Below are 27411 nucleotides of genomic sequence, written 5' to 3' on the forward strand. Positions count from 1 at the left end.
GAGATTTTCCACAGCCTCTGTACATTTTCATGTGAAACATCTTCTTGTAAACAAACATGGCAGATCACAATGTTAAGAGTGCCTGCTGGATGCCCACATGAGCTGGTTATTTCCTTTTCCATGTTTCAGCTCAGCCTAAGAAATGAAAACCTAAGAAATGACCAACCACATTTGGTACAGCCAAATTTCCACAGGTAAAAAACATTCTTACGACTGTCCTAGCAAAAAAAGTATTTAAAAACTCTAACTAGGAATAAGCTCAAATGTTTGCATTCACATGCAGCAACAATTCCAGAGCTCATGCCATACAATACAGTATGTATTCTGTGTGACACAGACCTCTCTCTCCATTAGTATTGTAGAAATTAGAGGGTTGACCAGAGATTCCTCCCGCCTAGAGAAAGACATATGTGAAGCGCAGTTCAAGTGGTCCAAGTCTTGGAATCCAGAGCCCTCAGGAAGCCTGAGAGCCATCTGGTGGCCTTATTCAAAGGGAGAAGCTTTTCTGGTATGATAAAGAGGTCTTGGCACCTCCACAGAGTCCATAAGAACAAGCAGAACAGAGTCACTTCTCAGTAGCACCCCTTACAAATTACTTCCCTCCACCCTACCCCATTTACATTTCCTCCATTTTCTTCTACACAAACATTAAAAAAAAAAAAAAAAAAAAAAAACCTCAAAGATCAGTGCAGACTGTGAGCCCCTATCTTCTATACAGTTGCAAAGACAAAAGGTCAGAGGCTAATTATTTGCATCAAGCAGTCACATAAGGATCTACAATTTGCTTTTATTGGCCTTATTTTCAGAACACTTAATTAACAAGATCTGCTGGTTTCAGAATTATCCTTCTACTTTTTACAATGTTCTAATGCAAGCAATAGGCCCAGGAAAGTGAAATACTACATCAAGCCTCAGTGGGGTAAAGGTCAGGGCAAGGTTAGAAGCTGGAGCCCTAAGTACCCTGTCTAAGCTGGCCAGAATTTGGGAGTGAGGAGAAGGTTAAGAGAAGGGTAATGGGAAGTGATCCCCTTACACACCTGCAAGGTCACCTCACCTGAGCACACTGACAATTAGCTACAAGACACTACCCCAACGAAGAAAGCTAGCCAAGAGTTCTGCAGCACTCAGATGTCAGCAGCCTGCCTTGTCAGGATCCCTCTTCTACTTACAAGGCCAGAGGTGGCACAGGTCATGTGCATATCACATCACAGTGGCGAAGTGGTACTTGCTGTTCCCCTCCACTTCTTGAGCTTTCCAACAGTGCTAAATACTCACGTTTGGGCAGAAGGAAAGTACTAAGAGCTGAAAAAAGCTATGAGAGATTTGCTCTATCCAATCCCATGCATGAATTGAAAAAGCATATGTGTACACACAGAGGAGGCTATGATCCTATGTGAACATAAGTCACATTTGCATCCCTTTTATAGGACCCGCCAACAAGCCCTTCATTCTTGACCCATAACTGAATCCTTGGGAAAGAAAGGAAAAATTCTGAGGCTCAACTAGACACAAGTTCTAATCCTAACATGAGGCAGGCTGTGCATCAGTTGTTAAAATTTCACCACAGGAAGACTCTGAATGTTTTTATTCTCAACTCAAAAAAAAAAAAAAAGCGTAAGTGGGATTGATGTACAGAAGATACATTAAAAAAAAAAAAAATCCAGCCCCACAGGGGCATCCTAGAATTGTGCCAGCCAGGCGCCAGTGGTTCACGCCTGTAACATTAGCTACTCAGGAGGTAGAGATCAGGACGATCGAAGCCAGCCTGAGTACATAGTGTGCGGGACCTATCTCAAAAAAAATCCCATCACAAAAAAACAGGACTAGTGGAGTGGCTCAGGGTGCAGTCCCGGAGTTCAAGCCCCAGTACAGCCAAAAAAAAAAAAAAGTAGTGTGTCACCATCTATCTGTCCATTGCTACCTCCTGGGTTCCCTTTTAATTCTATTCATCTCATAAGCAAAAACATCTGGCGTGAGCTCTGCCCAGTTCTGGTGAAAGTGGGGAAGTGACCACAGATAGAACCCCTCTGCTTTGTGCCTTGGAGAATGGGAAATCAGGGACCTAATGCTCTAGTGCTTAGGAGGCCCATGTCACCTTATGACAGACAGGCCAACTCTCCTGGTTACCACCTCTGGAAAACTGAGGTTTAGGTTTCTGTTCTGGCGACCATGACCACTATTTGAAGTCTGCTAACATCTCTTGCTTAATCTCCAGTAACACACCAAAAGATTGAGAAGTGGGTACTTACAAAGCACATAAACGTAAATGAGATGAGTCAGCCTCAGCCACCTCACCCCAACTGAATGCCTGAATACTTGAAAAGTTAAGGGTGTGTAATCATCTGGGCATACCTGACTATACAAGTATATTCACACTGAATTCTATTCAGAGAGATAATCCTACTAGCTACCAAGGCTACAGAGAAAGAATGGTACAACCAATGGATGGATTCCAGTATTTTCCCACCCAATGACCATCTTTTAGTCACTCTGGAATTCTGTCTCCTCTACCACCCTGCTCTGAATCCATCTCCACAGATCAGTCTCCAGTCTCTGCAGGATTCTCAGTGAAGGGAGGTCATCAGCGATTCACAGTAGACTCTGGCATGCACTGAGAACATAAAAGTGGGGGCCAACGAGATGCCATCTGTACTGGCATAGTCCTTCCATGTGCCTCCTGGCTCCTGCCTTTATGTCCCTGCTACCTACTTTCCACAGCTGTAGCAATAATCATGGGACTGAAAAATGTTCACACCAGCAACGGTCAATTCCTGAGGCCTTCTTAAGAAGAGTTGCTCCAACAGGAGCTAGGTAGGGTATCTAGTGGATATTTAATGACTTTAAAGGGGAAAGGAACAGGGTGGTCAAAGTAGTGTCATCTGCACTCAACTAAGACACCGGTAGAATTCAAATGCCTTCCATGGGATAAATACTGCCTGGCTGCACCCCATCCCATGGACAAAGCTCAGCAGCATATAGGCCCACACATGGCTCCTGCCCAGAGAGAAGTCAATGTCTTGGATTCAAAAGAAGAGAAAAACAGACCACAATCATCCCAGACAAGACAACTAATCTACCAGTCCATTTCAAATCCTAACTCACTGCTCTTGGCCTATTCTGAGGAAACACTTCCCCACAACTCTGTAATTCATATGGCACTCAGACTAGGGAGGGTGGGAAAAGGGGATAACAGAGAAGTCAGACTCCATTTCTATCCCCACCTCCTCCCATATACACACACTCTGAAATTCTGAGACTACTGATGTCTGATTATGGCCCTTGTGAGCCAAGGGAAGAGGACAGGTCCACACATGGCCCAGCTCCCACGATCCTCATGGGTGAAAGGTACACCTCTGCACAGACTCTCCTATGTGTATCATCTCTTGCATCAAATCCTGCCTCTTGGCTCCCTAAGCTGGGTTTACCCTGGTGAATAAAATAGGAGTGGGTTCCGGCACAGTCCCAGGCACCTTGGGCTGGGCATTACCTGTTTCCGTAAGTCCTGAGCCGACCGATGCAGAGGCGGGTGGTGGTGGTTGGCAGCTAGCCCCTTGGCCGAGGAGGCCGAGGGAGCCGAGGTCTGGGCTGCCACAGGCTGGGTCACTGAAACCTGCTCCCTCCGGCTGTCAGCCTTGTGATCGCTGTGCTTCTCCTTCCCGGGAGTGGCCTCTTTAGTTTTGTGTTTTTGAACAGGTTCTTTCTCCCGTGTTGACCTGCTGGAACCATTGAAAACTAGAAAGGAAAGAGAAAGGAAACCTATGGTTACTACACCTAGAACAGATGAACACTATCAACAGCCGCTGTGAGACACGAAAGCAGTAACTGGCACCCAAATGCATGCAACATGAAGGAATCCTAACCACAGGCAAAAACCAAATTAAAACCCCTAAATACATCCTAAGAATTATTTATTTAGTTGGAATAGGAAAATCCATTGTTAAAAAAACTTCCTTCTACCAGGTGCTGGTGGCTCATACCTATAATTCTTGCTACTCAGGAGAGGATTTGAAGTTTGAAGCCAGCCTTAGGCAAATAGTTCATGAGACCCTATCTTGAAAACCCTATCACCAAAAAAAAAAAAAAATTCTGGTGGAGTGGCCCAAGCAGTTAAGAGTGCCTGCCTAGCAAGCATGATGAGACCTTGAGTTCAAACACCAGTGCTCCCACACCCCCCCCCCAAAAAATCCCTCCACAAAAACCTCAGCATCCCTCAGAATATCAACATCATCCCTTAAGGATCAGAAAATGAACTTGACAAAAATACCACAAGTACAGCTGTTCTGAGACTTGATGGAGATTGTACTGACTGTACCTATCCCACCATCCACCCAAGCTGGCAGCCCCACATGATTCTGGGCTCACTGTGCTGTGAGACGGGACTGATCAGAGTATTACAAAGCCTGGGAAAGGCCCAGATGCCAAATGTGAAGTACAGTTTCAGCTGAAAGCATATTGCTTTGGCAACACTCTAAAAATCAAGAAATCTTAGCTGAGCCACTTAAGGCAGGAACAACAGGGCAAGAACAAAGGGGCAGTGGTGTTGTGAGCCAGACCCATCCCCTATTACTAAACTCAAAACCATCCGCTATGCCTGTCACAGGCTTGGGCCTCCCAAGCCCACCTTAATCATCCCCAAACCCAAGCTAGAGTGTGGGTTCCCTGGAAGGAAAGGGTTATTACAGTGGCCACTCTTCCACTTACTACAGCCTTTCACTTGTTTCTCTTGCACCCATAGACTTCCCCTCCTCTCACATCATCCCAGTCAGGGTCTACTTCCTAGGGACAAGGAAGGGCATTCTGTTCTTAGGCGGCTGCGTGCAGAGCAGCACAGGGAAGCCACAGTGAGCTCTTGAGCCATCCCTTAAAAATTCTGTCAGAGGGAACCTTAAAAGGTGCCTGAGTCTGCTTGCCCACCTCTCAGGAGTGACTGCGGGCTTCTGCCATCAACCAGGACTTGGAGGGTTTCAGGCAGAATGCATGGCCTGAGCAGGCAGCTGAAAACCAAAGTCATCCTTCTTGAGTAGAAACCTCTTCCACCTTGTTTGAAGCAGTAGAAGTCAGATCTTCCCTCCTGCTGCCAGCCCTTCAGGTACGCCAAACAAAACCAGACTTCTACTCCTTCAAGGATTTGCTTCTCCACCCTTGTACCTACAACCCCAGAACCTTCAATGCTTTGTTCACACTGATCTGAGTCTTTTAAATTATAGCCATGCCTTATGGGTTGCAATTATTTTCATTGTCCTTTACTTCTTTGTCGTGGTACTGTATCTGCTAACCAATTTGTGAAGGTTTTTTTTTCTTTTTGCTTCTATGCTTAGAAAATCATGGCATATTTCTTCTTTCCCCTCCCAGTTTAAAGTGTAATTGGCAAAACTGTACATATTTTTCTGGGGTATGACAAGATGTTTTGACATATGTATACATTATGAAATGATGAGATCAAGCTAATTAATACGTCCATCGCCCCACACACTTAATGCTTTGGGCAGCAAACATTTCAGATCTACTTTCTATGCAATTTCTAAGTACAGAGCACATCACTACCAGCCACGCTCACCACACTGTATGGCAGGCCCCCGGAGCTGAATCCTCCTGACAAACTTTGCGCCTTTTAGCCATCCCCACACCTCAACATTTTCAAATGGCAAAATAATGTTTTTTTCTGATTTAATTGCTGAGGCTTAAATCCTTACTCGCCTTGGCATTATTTTGCATATGGTATAAGACAGAGATTTACATTTTCTATATCTGAATTGGGTGTGAGCTTTGACCTCAAAGTTCCTTTCAGCACCAGTGATTATAAATTCAAAACAGCCTTTAAACACTGCAGTTAAGAGTACATCACATCAAAATAAGAGACATGCTCCTCTGTTGCACAAAGATGTTTGGTTTGGTTTTTGATTTTTTGATGCAATCTGATATGTAGCCCAGGCTGGACTGGAGATCCTCCTGCATCCTGTTGGAATTATAGGCATATGTTACCACAAGGTTGTGGTAGATACAAGGTTGGACTAGATACTCTGATACAGAGAAAATGGACAGCTACAAATGGCTGCATTTATTGTAAGTGTAAGAAACTAGCCATGTCAGAAACCATCAATCATATACAAGCTGGCAGCATCTATGCCTGCTCTCAAGACAAATTGAAAGCAACATCTGTAAGAAGTCATACTTCAATGTGATTAAAAACAAAGGTGCATGCATTGAGGCAATTCTGGACTGTTAACTCAACTCCTTTACTGAAACATGGTCCAGGGAGTAGTTGCTTTTGTTTTTTATCTCCAATGTTCTTAACTGCTGGTGTTTTAATTCCCAGTAAGCTGTGTGCTTCATGGTGAGGCTTGCTTTTAAGCAACAGTTCTATAGCTACTTCTCTTTTAGTTTAAAAAAAAAACAAAACAAACAAAAATTCCACGGGTCCCCCTCACCTTCATAATACTATTTGTCATTCAATTCCTAACCTTGCTCTTTGCAACTGGCAAGTGATTCAATCTTCAGTGTTCTCATTTCCTGCAGGAACAATGCCTCATAGTCTGGGGTTCCACAGGCACACCACATTAGGTAGTCACTGCATGTTTAAAAAGACCCTCCCAGTGCTGTCCGTCATGTCCCCATCAGCCCTGACCTAGCCTTCCATCCCACCATGCAGATGGAGGATGACTGGGCTAAGCAAGACCCGTCACAACCTCCAACTGTTTGGGGTCATTAACACTGCCACATCCCCGACTCAAATGCCAGGCCCTCAGTGGGACCTGGAGAAACCCCATCAGGGCCACTATTTCCCTCCTGATACTTCCAATATCGCCTTTCATGTGAAAAAGAGGAAATGCGCATTCCCAACACAAGCACAAAGGAACAACACTGGACGTATATCCCATGTTTTCTACCAGTGAGGTCAAAGTGACATGCTGTCAGATCAGTGGCTCTCGAAGAAGGTCTCTGGGCCTGGGCTCAAGTGGTAGAGGGCCAGCCTAGCAGGTGCAAGGGCACTGAGTACAAACCCCAGTACTGCCCCCCAAAACCAAGGCCAAATCATTTCTAGGTAGGTTTACAGACCCTGGGGGACCCAGTAACTCTTGCAGGTGATCCAGTAAGTAATACTAAGACATCACCAGCTTGATGGCTGCACCAATGGTGCAAAACAAAGGGAGGTGAACAACCCAGGAAATGCGGATCAAAACCACTGGAGATAGCACTTCATATCCACCATCAAAGACAGGCCTAAAGGAGTGTTAACAAGGACGTGCAGAAACTGGAGTCTGCATACACTACTGGTGGGAATACAAGATGGCACTGTTGCCTTGAAAAACAGGCAGAATCCTCAGAAGGTGAAATGGTGACCATATAATTGAGAAATCCAATTCCCAGGCATGTAAGAGAGAAATGAAAAAATATGCCCACCTAGACACAAATGTTCAAAGCAGAATTATTAACAATAGTAATTCAAAAATTAGGTCCATTGACTGGGTACACATAGAAAATGTGGTAATATCCATTCAATGGAATATTACTCAGGCAAAAAAAAAGAATCAAATACCGATGCTAGCTATAGCACGAATTTCCCAAAGATCATTTGAAGGAAACTAATCTAAAAAACAAGTCACATATTGCATAATCCTATTCACATGAAATGGTCAAAAGAAATCAATACAGACAGGAAGATGATTAGTAAATGCCAGAACTGAAGATGCTCCAGAAAATGAGTAACTATGAATGAATGCAAGAAATTGGGGGTGGGGAGAGGTCTAATTCTAAATTTGATTGCAGTGATGGCAGTACAACTCTGAATAGACTAAAAAGATAAGAGTCATACACACTAAATGGGTATGTAAATTACAACTCAATAAATAAAATTTTATACTGCTTGTACCTTAGCATAAATAAAGGTAATGGCAACAAAAATGTACTACTATTCATTTTATTCTTCAATACCAGGTACTGACAGTTAAACAAAATCACTTTCATTTACTGGCCTGGATATAGCAGCCCAAATTGTTAATGCCATTAAATCTTGGTTCTTGAGCATACATACTTTGTGGATGAGGCACTTCTCCAGTAAACTCTATCTCCAGGGAAAAGTGTGTGTGTCTCAGAGGATGTTTTATTTGAAAAAAGGACTGACACTATAGTTCACAAGACTGGTTATTTTAACAACCTTTTTCCTCCCTAAACAGAAGGAAGTGAGAACATCTCTAAGAAAAGTTGCCAACTATGGTGCTGGGGAGGGTCCTCAGGGCCTCACATGTGCTAAGGAAGGGCTTTACCCCCAAGCTACATCCCAGTCCCACTAACAGGTTTTTTGTTGTTGTTGTTTGGTTGGTTTTTTTTTTTTTTTGAGTTTTTGCTGCCAACAACAGAACTCATAATTCAGGTAAAAATTAGAAGTTTGGAAAACCTGTCTCTGCCATCATGAATTTGACAGCTACTGGATACTCAAGACTTTTCTGTTAAGATCCGTGAAGAGACAGGATTTTTTGTTACTATACAACGAGATGTGCTGAAAACTGCAAGATACACTTTAGCTCAATGGACCTGTAATCTCAAAACATTACAAAAGGTATATATGCACAATGGAGTATTACTCAGCCACAGGAATAATGACATGAGGTTTGAAGGTAAATGGGTACAATTGGAGGATATCATGGTAAGTGAAGTAAGCCAGGCTCAGAAACACAAAGGTTGCATGTTCTCTCTCATACATGGAAGACAGATCCAAACATAAACATATACACAAAAACAAGCATGATCATGTACAAACTCAGATGTAGACATGTTTGTAACAGTGGAACTACTGTATGTAACTCAGGGAAAGAGGGAATGGAAAAGAGAACGATAGAGCATCAGTAATATCACATAACATAAGATGTGAAGGTAGAGGATATAAGGATGTGTATTGAAAGCTGTTGAAAAATGGAGGGTGTGACGTAAAGGGGTAAGGGTGAGTAATGGAAGGGGTTGAATGGAACAAAGTAAAGCACATCCACAGTGGGCAGACATTGAAGACACCCCTTTGAGCATCAACTTACATATTAATAATGAAAAAGAGGACTGTAAAATGGGTACAGTGTTATGTGTGTGTTGGGGGGGGTGGGTACTAGTGGGGGGAAGGGTGAATGAAGGAGATTAAGGTAAGGTATGTGGTAGAAGGACGTCATATACCTACATGAAACAACTGAAAAACCTCTCACAATTGCTATAAGTGGGGCGGGGAGTGGGTTGAGGGGGAGAGATGACGGCGGTAATATAACTAATATACAATATAAGTCTAATCGGAATTGTCACTATGACCTCCCCCTGTATAAATGAATGTATCCTAATAAAAAAATTTAAAAAAACAAAACAGTGTGTGGGTAAAAGATCCATTCAAAGTGGAATGCAAACTGATACAGAAACATTCCTTCACAACTAACCATTAAGGTGTGAAATCTGGGTGTGGAAGCAAAGGAAAGAAGCTTCTACAACGGCTTCTCCTTTTTCCAACTACGAATTTGTCTCAGACCAACTTTCTTCATTCCTATCAACCAGAACCTTATTTTGCAAGAGAAATATAGGCAATCTGGCTACGTTCTTTTAAACTAGAGGCACTGAAGAGATACATGAAATGGTGACACACCGTCACTCCTCATCCATTAGCTTTTGGTTTTGGAATGTGATCATTTTCATTAAAAAAACTCCATCTGTGTTAACATGCCAGGAGTCTGTGCCATTTATAAAAGAATATTTTTTAATTCCTTCTGTTTTAGTTTAACTATGACAAATGCTAATAAATACACTTCATGTGTTTTTGTTTTGTTTTGTTTTGTTTGGCAGCACCAGGGTTTGAACTCAGGGCTTCATACTTGCTAGATAGGTGCTCTTACTACTTGAGCCACTCCACCAGACTACTCCATGTTTTAAAACAGTGTGCACACACCCCCAAATTATTTTGAAGACTGGAAAGTCATCCTGAGAACAAATGGCTGAAGCCTCAGTGTGGGAGGTTTCCCATTCTGGTCTCCAAAAGCTCTGTTGCAAGCTTTTGCTGGCGCCTTTCACAGCACCTACACCCGAAAGAGTCATTCTGGGATGAAGCTCCCTGAGTCTGACCAACTGTCATCTTGCTCTGGTTACCTGTTCAAGCTGTAGTGTCCTGCATGTATAACAGGGATGCCAGCAGTATCCATTTCTTATCTCATTGAAGATTAAGGGGGTGGAGGGGAACCCTGAATCTGGAAAGGGGTTAGCCCAGCACAAAGCACACACTGGTTAGGAATCAGCTTGCCACACATGCTCCTTAAATGACTGTGGAGCACAGCCCATTCTAAACTATGGGTAGGCAGTTGTGTACCTGAAAAGGAGATGCCCAACCCTTTGGTTCTATACCTTGAAGGACCTCCACCAAGCCAGCACCTCCTCCTCAGAAGAGGCTCTCTAAAACAAAGCCCTGCAATCAGAGATAAGCTGTGAAGTGTGAGGAGGGGAGGGGAAGGGAGAGAAGGGAAAGGGTCACTAATCGAACTGCAGAAATGTGCTTGCTGCAGAGTATCTTGATAAGCAAAATAAGCCAGACTGAGAAAGACAAATACTGTATGCACTGTTTTCTCTCATTTGGAATCTAGACCTTGAAAATGAACTGACAGGAGTGTAACACAGGGACTACTTGGAAGTGGGCACCAGCAGGAGGGGGGAGGACAAAAAGAGGGCGAAGGGGAGTGTGAATAGCATTGAAGTACATTATACACATATATGAAAATACAATGATTAAATTGTTAAAAGTTGTTTTTAAAGGGGGTAAGGGGATGAGAAAGTAATAAAGGGGGTGATTTTGATCAAAGGATATGTATATCACAATTAAACTACTTTGTACAATTAATACGTGTTCATAAAAAAGACATCCTGCCAAGGGGAAAGTTTTAAAATACACAAAAATTAAAATGGAGCCAAATTAACTTTGATTTGCAAATAAAGAGATGGTTTCAAGTGAACCCACCTCTGTAACCATCTCACTATTTTACAGCAGCAACATACCCTGATGGCAAACATAGCCAAGAAGTCACATCGTGTGCTAAATGGGGAGAATGCAGGCAGGAAAGACCACGCAAAGACGATGGAGCCAAAGACAAGGTGTATTTTGTACTCAGCAGCTCATTAATTTTAAGTGCCGTGGGAACATGCCAGTTTTACCCCTCCAAGTAATTATCTTTTGTCTTAATTTGTAAGATTTTCAAGAAAGGGAAAAAAAGGGGAAGGGGGGAACCCACCCTCTCACAGGGAAGAACTAAATCCTGTGAACATGAGACAGAAAGACTTCGATGTCTGGAAGTTCCCCACACACCATCCCCAATTAAGAGGAATAATTGGCTAGTTTCTTTACACATCCATCACACTGAACCACATTAGGAAGTTGTATACACATACTCTCAAAGTTAAATGGCCTTTAGACAAGTGTTTTCACACCATCGCAAGCAGAATCTTTAAATCCAAAGGCTGGTATTTTGATTTAGGGTCACTCATCCCGAGAAGGTAAGATTTGCTCCCAGTGAGAAATGAAAAAGAAATGGGCAAGAGAAGTTACTTTAGAAAGATCTTTTGCTGCAATCACTTGAAAGGGGAAAAGGTACTCTTTCCATTTACAGTTCCTGGGAGCCTCTCATAAGCAATGTCACCCAGGAGCTCTGTTCACGTGTTTAGATCTAGACAGGCTTTCCGGGTGATATCCTTAAGGCAACCAATGAAATCGGTCTTTAAAAACGCTCAGTACACACACAGACTCCTGATTTTGCTTTCCAGGTCCCTGGCTTACCAACACATCTGTGCTCAATTCTCTCCAAGACAAACCAGCTGCCTCCCCTTATCTGCCCTCCAGGACTCACTGAAGTGTTACACATCCAGTGTATGAAATGTTTTGACTTCTTCTGAGAAAGGAGTTATGCAAATATAAGTAAGGTGATCTTTTCAAAGGCTCTTGCTGCAATGGCAAAATACACATTGGGAGGTGGGGGAGGGTGGAACTTCCTTTAAAAGAAACAGCAGACAAAGCCAGCAATCCACTTAAGCCTATCTCAGAGTCTCTCCCATAACCAGAAGCCCCATCTTGCTAATTACTCCTAATAAAGAAACGACAAGCACCAGAAGCAATGCTGTTGTCTTTTATTAGGTAAGTAGTAAAAAGGAGTCTTTGGTGTCTGACAAGTTACTCCACATTCTGGAATTACCTTGTCCGAAGCACTACTTCCTTCAAGCCATTCCAGAAAGCTGGGGTCCTTGTCCCGAGCCCCAAAACAAACTGGGGGCGGGGGAGGAGAATGGAGGTTAATGAATCACTGTAAATAAAGGAGAAATGTGTTGTGGAAAAGAAGAGAGATCCAGAACAAGTTTCTGATACCAAGCCAGATATTTAACTGTAAGCTTCATGTTATTACAAGGCATCCCGACTTGGGCAAGACACAGACAGACTCCATCAACTGGCTGGCATTAAAGCCTTGTTACTGTACAAAAGCTGCACTTGCTCCCTGGAGCCAGTTCAACTTTGAGTCACTATTGTCTGAAAACAATGGAATGTCTGCCAACCTGTGCCAACAGTTCAAAAGGATTTTACTGCAGCATGTGAGTGCTGTAACCCTGTTTGCCCTGGGCCAAAACAGCTCACTAACTCAGCTACAACATGCATGTGTAAAACAGAGAGCGCACATGTCATGGTTCAGGGGCACAGAGCTCCCCTATCATGGCCTCCCAGCTAGGAGGCAGCCTGCTCACACTGGGAGCCAACATCACGCCCAATTCATGAGATGCAGCCTATGGCAGTCTCTGAGCACGTGGTCCCATCATCGCAATCAAGTGCTACTGGTTTCCTGTGTGTTTGAAAAACCCTTCTGGAATTTTTGCCTACCCTTATCTCTCACTCGAGTTATAATTACCATAATAGGGAAGAAACTTGTAAATGGAATTTTTAAAGTCAAATGCATTTTCTTCATTTTCTATAGATTTTCAATTCTGTTAAGACAGAATATTTTTCAGTTTGATTGCTACTGTCCCAAGATCTATAAATATGAACACCTTATAGTATAAAATGGTATAAACAGACATTTTTGCCATTTAAACATCTTTCTTAACTATATGGTAACTTATGATACTAAAGTTTAAAAGGCTGTAAGACCTTTATGAGAATGTAAAGGTCAGGACAACAGAAAGACCATAAATCAGGAGGAATTGTTTTTGTCACTGAAAAATGGTTTCCTGGTCCTCTTGGCCCACAGTAAAGCCCAAGAAAGCAATGAAAACCTGATATGCTCTTGCCTGACCACTTGGTTCTAAGGTTTTTGAATTCTCCAACATGCCAGAGGAGACCAAGGAGGAATATCTGCCCAAATGGGTTGCCATGCTTTATCACTCTCTAGAAACAAGACAGAGCACAGGCGCAGGCATCACACCCAGAGGAGGCAAATGTTAACTCTTAAACAGTAAATGAAACAGTGTTTCTACAATTTGGGGCTTTACAAAACTCTGTATTCAAAATACACGGAGTTCTAAAAGATCAACTTCTCTGAAGTAAATAAGAATTCTGCCTCACCTTTGAACTTGAAAGGGGAAATCACAATACACTGGGAGAAAGACACCATGACAACGTGTGTGCAAGTTAAACCAGAATGCACCCCATTAACAGAATTGATAACACATAAAAAAGTCAGTTTGCAGAATAAAAACACTAGCAGAGAACGACAGAAAAAAGAAATACAGAAAAGCACAGAAATCTTTGTCTTGCAGTAAGTATTGTCTTCAAGGTTACTGAAATAAATTTTGGAACCACAATTCTACCAGCCTTATGCACTTCCACCCAACCTTCATTCGTTTAACAGATGACTCTCAAAAACTCCATACACACATATCATTGGCAGCTATAGGAACAGCGAAACTTGCTGAGTGACAGGTTCTCCTTACGACAGGTTAGATAAATTTAGCTGAAACTATCACATATTGAGCAATTTGGTGAATAGCAACCAGACTATATAATTTGTGTGATATAAACGTCTCCTAGCCAGTTACGCACAGCAAAATTTACTACACATTCAGGCAATCAATACATTCCACTGAATTTGGCTAGAACTGCAGGAGTATTTCACTTTGTCAGAAGAGTAGGTCAGGAACAGTGTTTAAGAACACACCAAGTGCCAGGCACTGTTCATCTTTCTCAACAGGTTACACACACACACACACACACACTCTCTCTCTCTCTCTCCCTCTCTCTCTCTCTCTCACAGAGTCTTTATAAGCTATAATTCATATACCATGTAACTCATACACTTAAAGTGAAAAAAATCCAACCCCTATCCTCTCACAACTCTAGTGGCTTTTTTTTTTCATTTTTCTTTTATTATTCATATGTGCATACAAGGCTTGGTTCATTTCTCCCCCCTGCCCCCACCCCCTCCCTTACCACCCACTCCGCCCCCTCCCTCTCCCCCCCCCAATACCCAGCAGAAACTATTTTGCCCTTATCTCTAATTTTGTTGTAGAGAGAGTATAAGCAATAATAGGAAGGAACAAGGGTTTTTGCTGGTTGTGATAAGGATAGCTATACAGGGCACTGACTCACATTGATTTCCTGTGCGTGGGTGTTACCTTCTAGGTTAATTCTTTTTGATCTCACCTTTTCTCTAGTACCTGTTCCCCTTTTCCTATTGGCCTCAGTTACTTTAAGGTATCGGCTTTAGTTTCTCTGCATTAAGGGCAACAAATGCTAGCTAGTTTTTTAGATGTCTTACCTATCCTCACCCCTCCCTTGTGTGCTCTCACTTTTATCATGTGCTCATAGTCCAATCCCCTTGTTGTGTTTGCTCTTGATCTAATGTCCACATATGAGGGAGAACATACGATTTTTGGTTTTTTGGGCCAGGCTAACCTCACTCAGAATGATGTTCTCCAATTCCATCCACTTACCAGCGAATGATAACATTTCATTCTTCTTCATGGCTGCATAAAATTCCATTGTGTATAGATACCACATTTTCTTAATCCATTCGTCAGTGGTGGGGCATCTTGGCTGTTTCCATAACTTGGCTATTGTGAATAGTGCCGCAATAAACATGGATGTGCAGGTGCCTCTGGAGGAACAGTCTTTTGGGTATATCACCAAGAGTGGTATTGCTGGATCAAATGGTAGATCGATGTCCAGCTTTTTAAGTAGCCTCCAAATTTTTTTCCAGAGTGGTTGTACTAGTCTACATTCCCACCAACAGTGTAAGAGGGTTCCTTTTTCCCCGCATCCTCGCCAACACCTGTTGCTGGTGGTGTTGCTGATGATGGCTATTCTAACAGGGGTGAGGTGGAATCTTAGCGTGGTTTTAATTTGCATTTCCTTTATTGCTAGAGATGGTGAGCATTTTTTCATGTGTTTTCTGGCCATTTGAATTTCTTCTTTTGAGAAAGTTCTGTTTAGTTCACGTGCCCATTTTCTTTATTGGTTCATTAGTTTTGGGAGAATTTAGTTTTTTAAGTTCCCTGTATATTCTGGTTATCAGTCCTTTGTCTCTAGTGGCTTTTTGAGTCAGGTATTAAGAGCACTTTACAAAGGGGAAACTGAGTCTTCAACTCACTAAATAACTGGCCTCATGACACCCAGTAAGAGGAAGTACCAGACACAGGAGCTGCTCTTTCGCTACCAGGTTCATCACCCCACAGGCTATCACACAGACAGGTGTGAAAGTGGGGCTCCAATATCCCCACACTAAACCTGTGAGACCTTGGCCAACTGCCCTGAGTATGCATGTGTATCTCTTAGGTAATCATGGGACCAGCAAAACAAATACTTTATTTAGGACAATGTTTGCACTGAAATTACTGGAGACCTTCCTTCTCCCATGGAATCAGCTCACGGAAACCGGTCGAGCATACGACATCACAGCACCTGCCAGTGACAGTAGACCCTCACATAACCCTCAGCATGTGTCAGGCATGTGAGATATATGAACTTTCCGAGATTCTCTTGGGCATCCAGATTTTTTTTTCCAATCACATGCCAATATGATGACAGTGGCCAATATGGCAGTCCTAATGGACACTCACACATTTAGTTCTCACCAAAACCTATGAAAGTGACCCTCCTGAAAGCTCTTTTTTAAGAAACCTAAACACATAAAGGTTGTAGCCGTAAGTGATCTGGTTTCTGAAATGTACTATATTTATTATGACAAGTGGCCTCTAACTGCCTCAAATGCATACAAGGGTAGACAGGAATATTTTTTAACCTGACTCCACAGGCACTACTGCTCTCCAAACATAAGCTCCTATTCTATGTGCCAACTTTTTTGGAAGTCACTTGTCTCAATAGGAAAAATGGAGCTACCAGAGGTTAAAAAGAAGTAAAGAATATATTATACATACTTGAGTAGATAACTTCAACTGAGAAAATGCATTTGTCAATCAGAGCACCTTGTCATCAAACATGACCACAGTGAGACCCTGGACAACCTTCACACACTCCTCCACCACTCCAGACAAAGAAGGGGGTCATTTATCTCGAAGGCAACCACAGAGCATAAATGTGGCAAACTCATCCAAATGATTGCTTTTTGGCCCTTACACAACATGCCCCCAGTGTGAATCCAAAAGCAATTAAATCATTCCAGCTGGGAGTCCAATGACATGTTGTTTAAAAAGTCTTCTGAGAAATATCCCTCTTCAGAAAAACATGTGCACGACAAGAAACAATCTCTCTGGTTCCTTCCAATTGTCGTAAGCACACAAAAAACAAACATATAAAAACAAAAGTATAATATGTGACTGATTTCAATAGTGAACTTTCACCAAGTTCTGTTCTAAGGAGGATAACAAAGAGCTCACCACAATGACAACACTGAGGAAAAGCCAAAGCCAAATTCGTTCCAAACTCATTTTTTAATTCCTCTCGTTCACCACATTTATTCCACTGGAAAAAAAAATAATGCATTAGGAACCTCGTTTTAAAACTAAGGCACTTCAAATCCCAGTTTGTATTATAAGTATGCACAAAGCAGTGTTTTGACTGTTGTTTTATTTCAAATAGCAATTACCAGACGGCTGTATTGCTGGAACATTTGAGGGTGTGTGTGCGGTTATTTTGGAAACTGAAGCACTATCAAAGCGGAAGTGGCTGAAGCATCGTTATATAACAATCCTTGAGTTGTAACCCTACCTAAAAGCAAGGGTGGTGCTTCTATGTCATTTCAGATTGTGTGTCTTAACCAGCAAATCCCTTCTCATCAGGATGTTCAGTGGCTTGTAAATAAGAGAAGTTCTGTGTAATGTTTGCAAAACTAAGCTTCTGGTCTGGAGCAACCCAGCTATTGCAGGGAGCTATGCGGTCCAAGCTCCTCCTCCAAGATGGATCAATGCAGTCATAACACTGAGGCAATTTGAGTGCTGTCACAAAAGAGATGTGTCCTCTCCCGTCCCACCTTCCTAAGACCAGGTGTCCTGGGTCCATGCCTTGAGTCAATGTCCTGCTCAGTTTGGGAAGAATTAAGATAGAGCAGGACACCATTCTAGTTTGGGCTCTAGATTCTTCAAAGTAACACAAGAAAAAACAAACAAACAAACAAAACCTATTCTCCTAGACATGCAGGTAACTTTAGCCAAATCTACCCCAGTCATAAAGTAATTCGTTTTCCACACTTGTTTTCTGTGTGGTTATCTCCCTATATTTCAATGGGGCAGTCCCTCTGGGGAAGATAAAGATGTTGCTGGATTTCCTGACCCAAGTCAGTATCTCCTGCATACCAATTTGAAAGAGAAACAGAGAAGCAGAACAAAACAACTAAGTTAGAACAAAACAACTTGCTCTCCTCAACTTTCTCTTGCAAAAAGAGTCAATTCTGAGACACTGCCTGACCACTAAGTGCTCATCCAGAGTCTTCTTGCTAGAAAACTCACTTGAACGCATGGGAATTGAAGAGAACACTCCCTCTTATCTACAAACCATACCCAATCTTTGCTCTCCATGCAACCAAAGAACATATTCTAATGTAAGGCATCTTTCCTCTTAAACTCACCAAAAGCATGCTGAAGTTAGGAAATGGAGCTGATGGAAGCACACGAAGCAGGATAGAGCACAGCTTAAGTCACCAGTGTAAGATGGCAGAGCTCACTCTAGTGAGCAGCAAATCCAAGCGCTGAACCCTGTGGCCCAGGGTACAGTGTTCACTAGGAGCCTCAGGCATCAGTGCCTTGTGAATCAAACCTGGAACTCTGCAGGTGCTCTTGAAAAAGTTGAGTTTTCTTCACCTGAGAAGAACGCCAACAGTCTTGAATGTCTCACAGCATGTCAGGCCATGCCACAACACAGGCCCTGCGACACTTTGGATATGAAATGGCCCATGGCACTATTGGGAAGTGGTAGAACCTTTAGGAAGCGGGGCTCGTGGACAGAAGTTAGGTCATCGTAAATCCCCTTTAAGGGGATTTTGGAACTGTGCCATTCCCTCCCTTTGTCTTTTGCATCCTGGCTACTATGAGGTGGGGAGGGCTTAATGTGGCAGGGCAGCTCACATCATGGTGGCCAGGAAGTAGAAAGAATGCCTGTCCTCTCTGGAAACCCACTCACAGACACACACAGAAGTGTGCTTTACTAACTTCCTAGGACTTCTCAATGCAATCAAGTTGACAACCAAGATTTACCATCACAGGGTTTATTGCTGCAACTCACACCCATTTTCTTAGTCATAACAAACATAAATTGAAAACGTATCAACAGGAAGGTGAAGGTTTTGAGAACAGGATAGAATAAAAATGTTTTAATCTGAAAAATGAGCTACTGTCTCAGAAAAAGAATGGATTATAAAGTTAGACTTTTAGTTAGGGACCTTCACCCACCTAAACCAGTGATCTTGGAAAAGTGACTTCCACTGAATACATGGCAGTGGCCATCATCCAGTTTCCAACGTCTGAATGATACTGCTGCTGTACATGAGGCACCCTCAGCAATTTCTTTATGCATTAGCGAATGGACAAATGAGTGGTAATCCACCCCATCCTCCTGGATTAACAGAAGTGGAAACTAAGAATCAGAAAAGCTCAGTAAGTGCCTTATGCTGGAATACACAGCTAATTAGCAGCTACAACGGGGGCAAAAACTAAGCTCCTAGCAACTGTAGATGATAAAGATGTTCAAAAAAATAGAACACACAAAAGGATATCAAATACATATGCTGGGCAACTTGGCATTATAATTTGAATTATTTATAAATGTTGGGGGAAAGAACAATGTTGGACATGAGAATATTTCACAGCTAAATGTTTAATTTTCAAAGAATAATACATTGTACACGTTTGAGATGATAAGCTTCTAATATCAATAACTTCAATATTGAAAATAATACCCTCAGAAACATATCCTTTACATTCAACTAGTGCTTCTTGCCTGGGGACTTACTTGAAAGTATCACCAATGCTTGCTTTATTAAACTGCTGAGTTCAGTTTATTTTGTGTCATCTACCCCCTTTTTAAAAGTAGAGGCAAAAGACACAAGGTAAGGCAGCATAGATAGCTAGGCCCTGAGAGCTCAGTGTTTTCCTAAAATACTGAGTACATCTAAGGTTGACCCAGCCTTCTTCAAAGTTCACTTCTCTAACTTACTATCTTCCTCGAGGCCATTTAAAATTGGAGGAACATTTCACATGACCTGCACATATCTAACCTAGCTACAACTCATTCCCTCCACTAGCTTTGTAAGGAAGCAATATTACTTTCAGGTTCTAAGGATATCAAAGTCACCAGGCAGTAAAACAACTAGAGACCTAAGCAGAGCTATATTTCCTGGGCAGTGGCCTGTGGCGCTGTCTCCATGTCACTATCAGATATTAGAGCCACCACCATAGCACAGGAGCTACCCATCACAAGCGCCCATCCTCACAACAGAATGATGTGGAGGCCAAGCATCAAAGAAGGATTTCAAAACCTTGGCTAAACTGGTACTCTGTCACTTCTAGTGACAGATACAGGACATAAGATAGATCTGCCATTCATAAAGCTAGAAAACCACCTGCTCTGATCACCTCATCATGATTGTTATACAGGACATGGACTCAAAGTAACAACCCTCTTATCACACGGACACACAAAGGAGCAGGTCATCTTGAGAGACCACCTACTAAGATACAATAAGAGAAAGCAACAACCATGAGCATGTGTGCATGCAGTATAATGGTTCTGCTCAATGTCTATACAACCATTTCACTTAATCCCTACCATACAGATAAGAAATATTAAGCAATTTGCTCAAAAGTAGGTAAGACAGCAAGCAATTGGTAAAGCAGAATTCAAGACCAGGTGGGTCCGTCTAGAGACTGGTTTTTAAATCACTGTGCAAAATTTTACCCACAAAGACTGATTATATTTCATTACTTTTCCCAGTGAAATGGTTTTACAGAGCCTTTTTCCATATGAAAATAGCAATTTTCAGGAACATGTAAACTTGCAATCTTGTTAAAAACTCAGAAACTAATTTTTGCTGGAAAAATTACAATGAAGTTGATTTGGTTCTTGTGTCTATTGACTTGTGAACATCCAATAGCAATGGGACTTTATTGGTAACCATGTTCATTTAAGATACAACAGGATGTGAAAGGCATTCATGTTTACCCAAAGCAGTAACAAAAACTCAGGCAAAATAAAACTTTTCAATGGGGCTACTAAAGAGAAAGGATGAAATGCCAGGGGAGTGGGAGCCTCATCTGGGAATGAGCAGGATCCCCAATAGCTAAAGAGCCTGTGCATTGATGAGGCTGGGGTGGAGGTGGACTTTGAAAAACAGTATAGCACAGCCAGTTTGGATGAATAAAGTTGGTCCCCTGATAAAGCCAGCTTTCTATTGTTCCTCTGGCTTGACCTCAATGCAAAGAAGACAAAGGAAGAGTCAGAGACGAAGGGGAGATGGAGATGAGGGAGTGGTTAGAGGAAAATCTCAGAAATGGCAGTAGGAGAAGGTTTGTGGGTTTGCACTGGAGATCCTCACATACTTCTAACCATGGAACCAAAGACTCATGCCACCCTAACACAGCCAGAGCCAACAGACATTAAACTTTATCAGTACGCAAAAAGAACTCAACAGTGCTTCTTAAAATGTTTGCATTAATAAGCATATCCCCAAAGTGAAAAGGTTAAAATCTTTGAATCACCATAGTATATTGCTCTCACTCAAACACCAATGTTTAAAATATTCAAATCTCACAAAATGGTCTCAAGAATTAGAAGTTTATCTATGTGTGCATATTCATATTCAGATTATCTGTATTTGTACAAGTAGATAGATGAGTACATTATCTTTGACTCCTGATGACAGTGGTCAATACAGATTATCCTCTTCCCTTAGGTGAGAACTCAGTCAACTCCTTCACCCACATCCCATGCTCTTCATATACTCCTAGCAACATCTGCTAGTTTTTCCCTGCCCCCATCCCATAATCATCCTGAGGCTCCCATGAAAAGAGAATGAAAAAGTACACAAAAAATGATGACAGTCAATGCCAGAAGTTGATCTGTGAGAAAAACTGTCTGTTGCACTGTGTAAGTTCAAACAAGCTGTAAAACAGAATTGGAGGCCCAATGACAAGTAAGCAAGTCCACAAGGTATTGATGTGATGGATCTACAGGACAGATGATTCACATGTCCAATCACAGTAAAAGGGTAAAAAGCAACACAGCTTGAGGAGCCAGCCAGATAAAATACTGAGGAAATTTATTTGTATCACATGGACCCACAGAGACTAGCAGGAATTGTAATCTCATGTTTTATTCATATGTATTTACTCTTGATTCTCTCCTACAAACCAAAAGGGAAACTAAAACATTATATTCTTTCTCAAGACTAAACAAATCCCTACAAGTCATCTATCATCCCTTCTACACTGTGTCTCAAAAAGCTCACTCATGCCACAGTTTCAATCTGTAGCCCCATCACAGTCAATCGAACCCCTGTCTATCCTGATCTTCTCTTGTCTTACTGAGTGTATACAGACCAGTTACACGGGTAACAGGGTCTTTAACTATACCCAATTCAACCCTCTTCCTATCTTTCTACCCATACCTACACCCAGCCACTTTAGGCCCCTATGAAGGAGGACCTGTACACCACATGTTTCCAAGTTCAAATTCTTATTAGGTCTTTCCTGGATGGAATCCTCCAACTCCAAACATTTCTCCTTCAAAGTAAATGCTGCTGCCAAAGAAACTGTTATGTACTTGACCTAGTTCACCTTATTTCCACATCTAAATTCAACAACAGTTCCCTCTTCTCTGTATTAGAATTATTCCTCCTGCATAGATTCAAATGTCCACAACTGCAAGTAATAACTCCTTTCTTTAAAAGTTTAAATTTAGTTAACATGTGTATTACCCATCTCATAGCAGCCAGGTGTGGTGATGTGTGCCTATAATCCTAGGAGGAGGTAGGAGGATTATGAGTTTGAGGCCACCTGAGCTACCCAGTAAGACAATGTCTCAAAAAAAATCCACACAGAACAAAGGGTCATGTCCTGTACTATAACTATACGCCACCTAAACACAGCTCTAAGCAAGATGAGGGTCAAAGGAACGTCATTAAGTTGACAAAGCAGCAAAGCCCAACAATGTCCAGTGTATAAATGCATTGGTGTCTGAACATCTATTTCCTACTGGGCACATACACCTGAGTACACAAAAGCAAGCAGGAGCTCAGTCCATAGACACCAAGGGAAAAAGGGAGAAACCTTCCTTTGCTTCATCTAAATGCTTAGAGTACTGACTCTATTTGGAAACAGGGCTGCTCAACCTCACAGGTTGTCTTGAGTTCTAAACAATGTAATATGTAAGAAGAGAACAATGGAAACCAGCTATCGTATCACTGGACTGCCATTCTCTTGGCTTCCCCATCATTTTCTTGCTCTCTTGCCCCACACCAGACTATTCCAATCAGTTATAAGGTCCTGCCAACACTACTTCTGCTGCTACTCTGGATCTCTGCCCTTCTTCTTTAAGAGCTGTCTGCAACACAACAGCATTGCAGTCAATGACAGATGACACAAGATTATACTAGACCTGAGAAATTCCTATCACCTAATGACATCATAGCTGTCACACAGTTGCAGCACAACTTACATGTTTGTGGTAATGCTGTTCTCAACAAACCTACTGTGCTACAAAACCTAATAATAAAGGATGATGTTACTTGTTTATGCATTTACCACACTATGTATTTCATCTTTGTTTTAGAGTACAGGTCATACACTTTAAAAAGCTGACTGTAACTCATAACGTGCTAGACCAGTAGCAGCCTCACACATCTCTTGAAGGCATCCAGAAGCCCTATCAAGAGACTGTCTATGTACCACTAGGATTGTGTATGTAGGTTCAATGATACATGCCACACCATATCACCTAACCAGGTCATTTCTCAGAGGGCATCTGCCCTTATTAAAGGTTTCATATCTGTATTTACATCCTCCTATATAGACTGATGCAACCAACTTTCAGTCCCTTGTTAGCGCTGGCTAGCTAAATGCCTACTATTACATCCATGTGATTCAGTTCCTTCTTCTCAAGTCATTCCTCTTTATGAACTCCTCCTAATCAAGGCCACCCTGGTCTTTTCAAAGCACAACTTCTAAGTATCACTACTTTCCACAGACAACTCATTAAAACAGAATGAGCTGTCTATCTCTGATACTCAGTTTTTTGTTCCTACCTTTTATCCCTGTCCTCATCCCAGGTCCTGCAGCACACAGGGAGGAAAGAAAAATCTGACTGGAGGTGTGGCTCAAGTGGTAGAGAGTTTTTGCAAGTGTGAATCTCTGAGTTCAAACTGAAGTGCCACAAAAGTGAACCAACCAACCAGTCTACTTCATAATACATGTCACATTTTCTTAATTTCAAGGAGTAATAAATTTTATTGCTAGACTATAGCCACCTAATAAAATCACAATCAAAAATTTTTCACAAAACCTTATTGACCATCCCATTACATGAGATCATTTACTCTTCCAATCCTCATTATCTAAGGGAACTTACTATGGTTTCTTAATGTAAGAACATCTGTACTCATCTTAATGGATTTGTCCAGAATACCCTGTTCTGTTCTGTTCTGTACAAACAATTCCTTTGCCCATAAGGTTTAGCACTTGGACAAATATCCAGAACCAACTTATTATTACCCAACTACAGTCTTTTCTTTCTCACAAGATGATCTCCTCCAGCTCTGGCTCAAAGCCTGGCTTTTACTTTCCTTCACCCAACCTCAAAGATGGACCTACCATGCCCATTGTGAACATGCTTGTGGGTTTTTCCTTTCCTGGGGGTTGACTGGCATGAAGATGAAGCATTGTTGGTGGCTGTTTTGACGTCTTCTGTCTCGTCATCTTCCTCCTCGATGTCCTCCTCATCCTGAGAGCTTCCGAAATATACCATACTGTTGGGTAGCGCAGGAGAACCTGGTGGGTTAAGAAAAACAGCTCATGAACACCAGCCTTGACATTCACACAAGGGGCAATCCAGTGGAGACATCTGCAGAATTAGGAATCTAATTCATGCCCAGCACATAAAAACAAAGCTATTCATCTCTGCTGCCACTTTTAATTTATTTTTCAAATATCCCCCAGGAAGTACAACTCCATCTGTATCCTTTTAACAAATTTCAAGCAAAATTCCCCAGCAGGGGGATGATGCCATTCACCAAACATAACAAATCAAAAATTTAAAAATCTCATCTACACAGTTCTCATGGAAAAACAAAAACCAGAAATACAACCAAGCATTGCACTTTTCAAGAAAATGTACATAAAATAAAAATACCTATGCACATTGTTAAGGAAGAGACTAGTCTATATACATTATGCATTTAACTTATGAGACCTTTAAAGAGAAAGAAAAAAAAAATCAGAGACTAGGAAGCAGTAAAAACAAAATTTAACTTTTCCTTCTGTTGTAAGGTCATTGTCTTGAATTCATAGCAGGGAATGTCAGACATGGCTCCCCCAAAACCCTAATGTTTTTAGAGGCTACTCTGCTGTCATGATAAGGCTAGGAGGATATAAACTTATTAAAATAAATTTTTGTACAACTCTAATAAAAGTGCTGGATTGAAAAACAAAGCAACCACCTCAAAGAAGAACCCACATCCCTCACTCCTTTTATGCCCTAACCTCTACTTGCTCAAATGTTGCTGTTTCTTTACTTTAGAGCTAGATCACTGGAATAAGACGGATCAATACTGCACAGATGTGCAACGCAGTTTTTCCTTATTAAAGAAAATTCAGGGAAAAAAAAATGCAAACTCATTGGTGTGCTGTTTGGGACTCAAACTCCAAAGGTAATCTCCTTGGATCGTCTTCCTCAGGAAATACTTCTGGGAGTGCTACTACCAAGTACCGGAAGAACTAACTGATACTAAATTTCTTCTCTTGCTCAACTTTATGAAACATGTCCCAGTGATAAACACTTAGATTAAAAACTGGTCCTATCCAGGTTGGGGACTAAATGTCCTGTTAACAAGAGATGGAAATGAGTGAGCACCAACGGGGGGTTAAGATGGCCCATCTCCCCAAAATGCAAAGAATACACAGATACCTCCTATCCCCCTCCTTCTGCTGCAGTCATCCCATGAACAACAAATATTTTAACAATTCCAAACATTATGTGGGTCATATTACTAGATGGAAATAAAATTCCAGAGCAATGGCAGGCTGCAAAAAGACCCTTGGTGGAACAGAACTGCATTTGATCTGACAAAAGCCAGTCCCTGTTTTATTTTTCCCAATTGGTTCTCTTTGATCATTTCCATTTAGAATCAAGGAAGGGTTCTTAAACCTAACAGACTCTGGAGAAAGTCATTTAATCAAACAAGAGCAAGAGAGTAAGAGAGTTAGGAATTTATAAGAAAAAAAAATTAGAAGGAAATATTTAGTCACATTCTCACTGGAACAAAAAATATATTCTCATTCTAAATGATTTCACAATTATTAAAAGACTTATTAGGAAAAAGAGGGGACACACTATTCCCAGCTTCCTAATAGGAGGCTTTCAGTAGGGAAGCAACATGCCCAGGTAGATGCAGTGGGGACTCAAAGCCAAGTTATTTTCACCATCCATACAACCCACTCCAGCATTGTCATGTATGTACACATACACTGTAGCATCTACATGCCAACAATCAGACCTCCATACTTGTAAGGTTTGTCCCCCTTTCGGTAAGACAGGGAATGGTTTAAATAATCTCTTAGATTTCTTTCCATCAAAATATCCATGCTTAATTTCTTTTAAAGTACTGTATCTTTGGGGCACTGACTAGCATCCAAGATGGCTGAATATTAAAAACAGCAGGGGAAAAACGAGAAAACAACAGAGCTGTGTGCGCATTCTGTAGTACCTTCCATAGCCAAGTCTGCCATTTACTAGAGAGAAGCAGTTCCAGAAGATGAAGGAGCTCAGAGTATGCATTTCACAAAGAGTCAATACCCCTCCAACCCTCCACTTCTTCCCTAAGCAGAAAGGCAGTAATTTCTGCAGTGAAGGCAATTTGAGAATAATGTGGAAACGGCAACAGGATCTGACAGAAATGTTCTATTTCAAAAGGAGCAATGTAAAAATCCACAAGGAGTACATTAAAAAAAAAGCTAGGAATTAACATGCACTTACAGAATCTGTTGAGGATTCTGTGGAACTCAAACCCTAAAGAAGTAGCATCAAGCAAATCACATTCTTTATACTCAAGATGTTGAGAGAATGAGGCAAACATCAACTTTGTGTTCAAAGAACTAACCTTGTGGATGCTCAACTTGGCATCCAGGTTTCTTAACACTCTTAAAGAAAGCATGATCAGCTTCATTACATAAGAAAGAACCTGACACAGGCAACTTACAAAGATTTATTAACTCATAGTTTTGGAGGTTCAAAGTTCAAACAGTATGTACAGGCTCTGGCAAGGAGCCCATGGCGGATGGTCTGTGAGAATAACAATCATGGCAAACCAGAAAGCAGAGAAAACTGGGTGGAGTCCAGCCTGCAACAACCCTTTCACGAAACTACCATAAAACCTTCTAAGGCCAGGGTCCCCCAGAAAGATCTAAGGACCTCTCAATAGATCCAACGTCTTAAAAGTTCTATGACATCCCAATATTGCAACCCTGGAAAACAAGTCTCCAATCACATCCACCTTTGGGAGAACACAATGAAAGGATATCCAAACCCTATCAGGCAACTTCAACAAAAGGAGAAAGCAAGCAATCTTATGAATGCATTTGCTTTAACAGCTTGTCCTAAGCCAGAATCTAACGTAAGAGAAATACAAGATAGGAAATAAATGACCAGAAAGAAGGGAACTCGCTCTCAAAACAAAAGCTTTCAGCAATACAACATAACAATCCAGTCAGAGATGCCGAAGAACATGGCTTCCCACCCCTGCAAGAAGAGATACACCATTCTTAGAAAAG

The 27411-nt window shown here is 41.6% G+C and overlaps 1 protein-coding gene across 2 annotated transcripts in view; it reads right to left on the reverse strand.

Moving 5' to 3' along the window:
- Jarid2 (jumonji and AT-rich interaction domain containing 2) overlaps window positions 1-27411 on the reverse strand; it is a 236518-nt gene that overhangs the window by 29822 nt on the left and 179285 nt on the right. For both annotated transcript variants that reach the window (XM_074082873.1, XM_074082874.1), the window contains 2 exons: window positions 24238-24414; window positions 3488-3732 (listed from right to left, as the gene is read on the reverse strand). In XM_074082873.1, the coding sequence (XP_073938974.1) occupies window positions 3488-3732; window positions 24238-24414 (422 nt within the window). The remainder of the gene's footprint in view (window positions 1-3487; window positions 3733-24237; window positions 24415-27411) is intronic.

The sequence above is a fragment of the Castor canadensis genome, chromosome 8, assembly GCF_047511655.1.
Source record: "Castor canadensis chromosome 8, mCasCan1.hap1v2, whole genome shotgun sequence".
Lineage (NCBI taxonomy): Eukaryota > Metazoa > Chordata > Mammalia > Rodentia > Castoridae > Castor > Castor canadensis.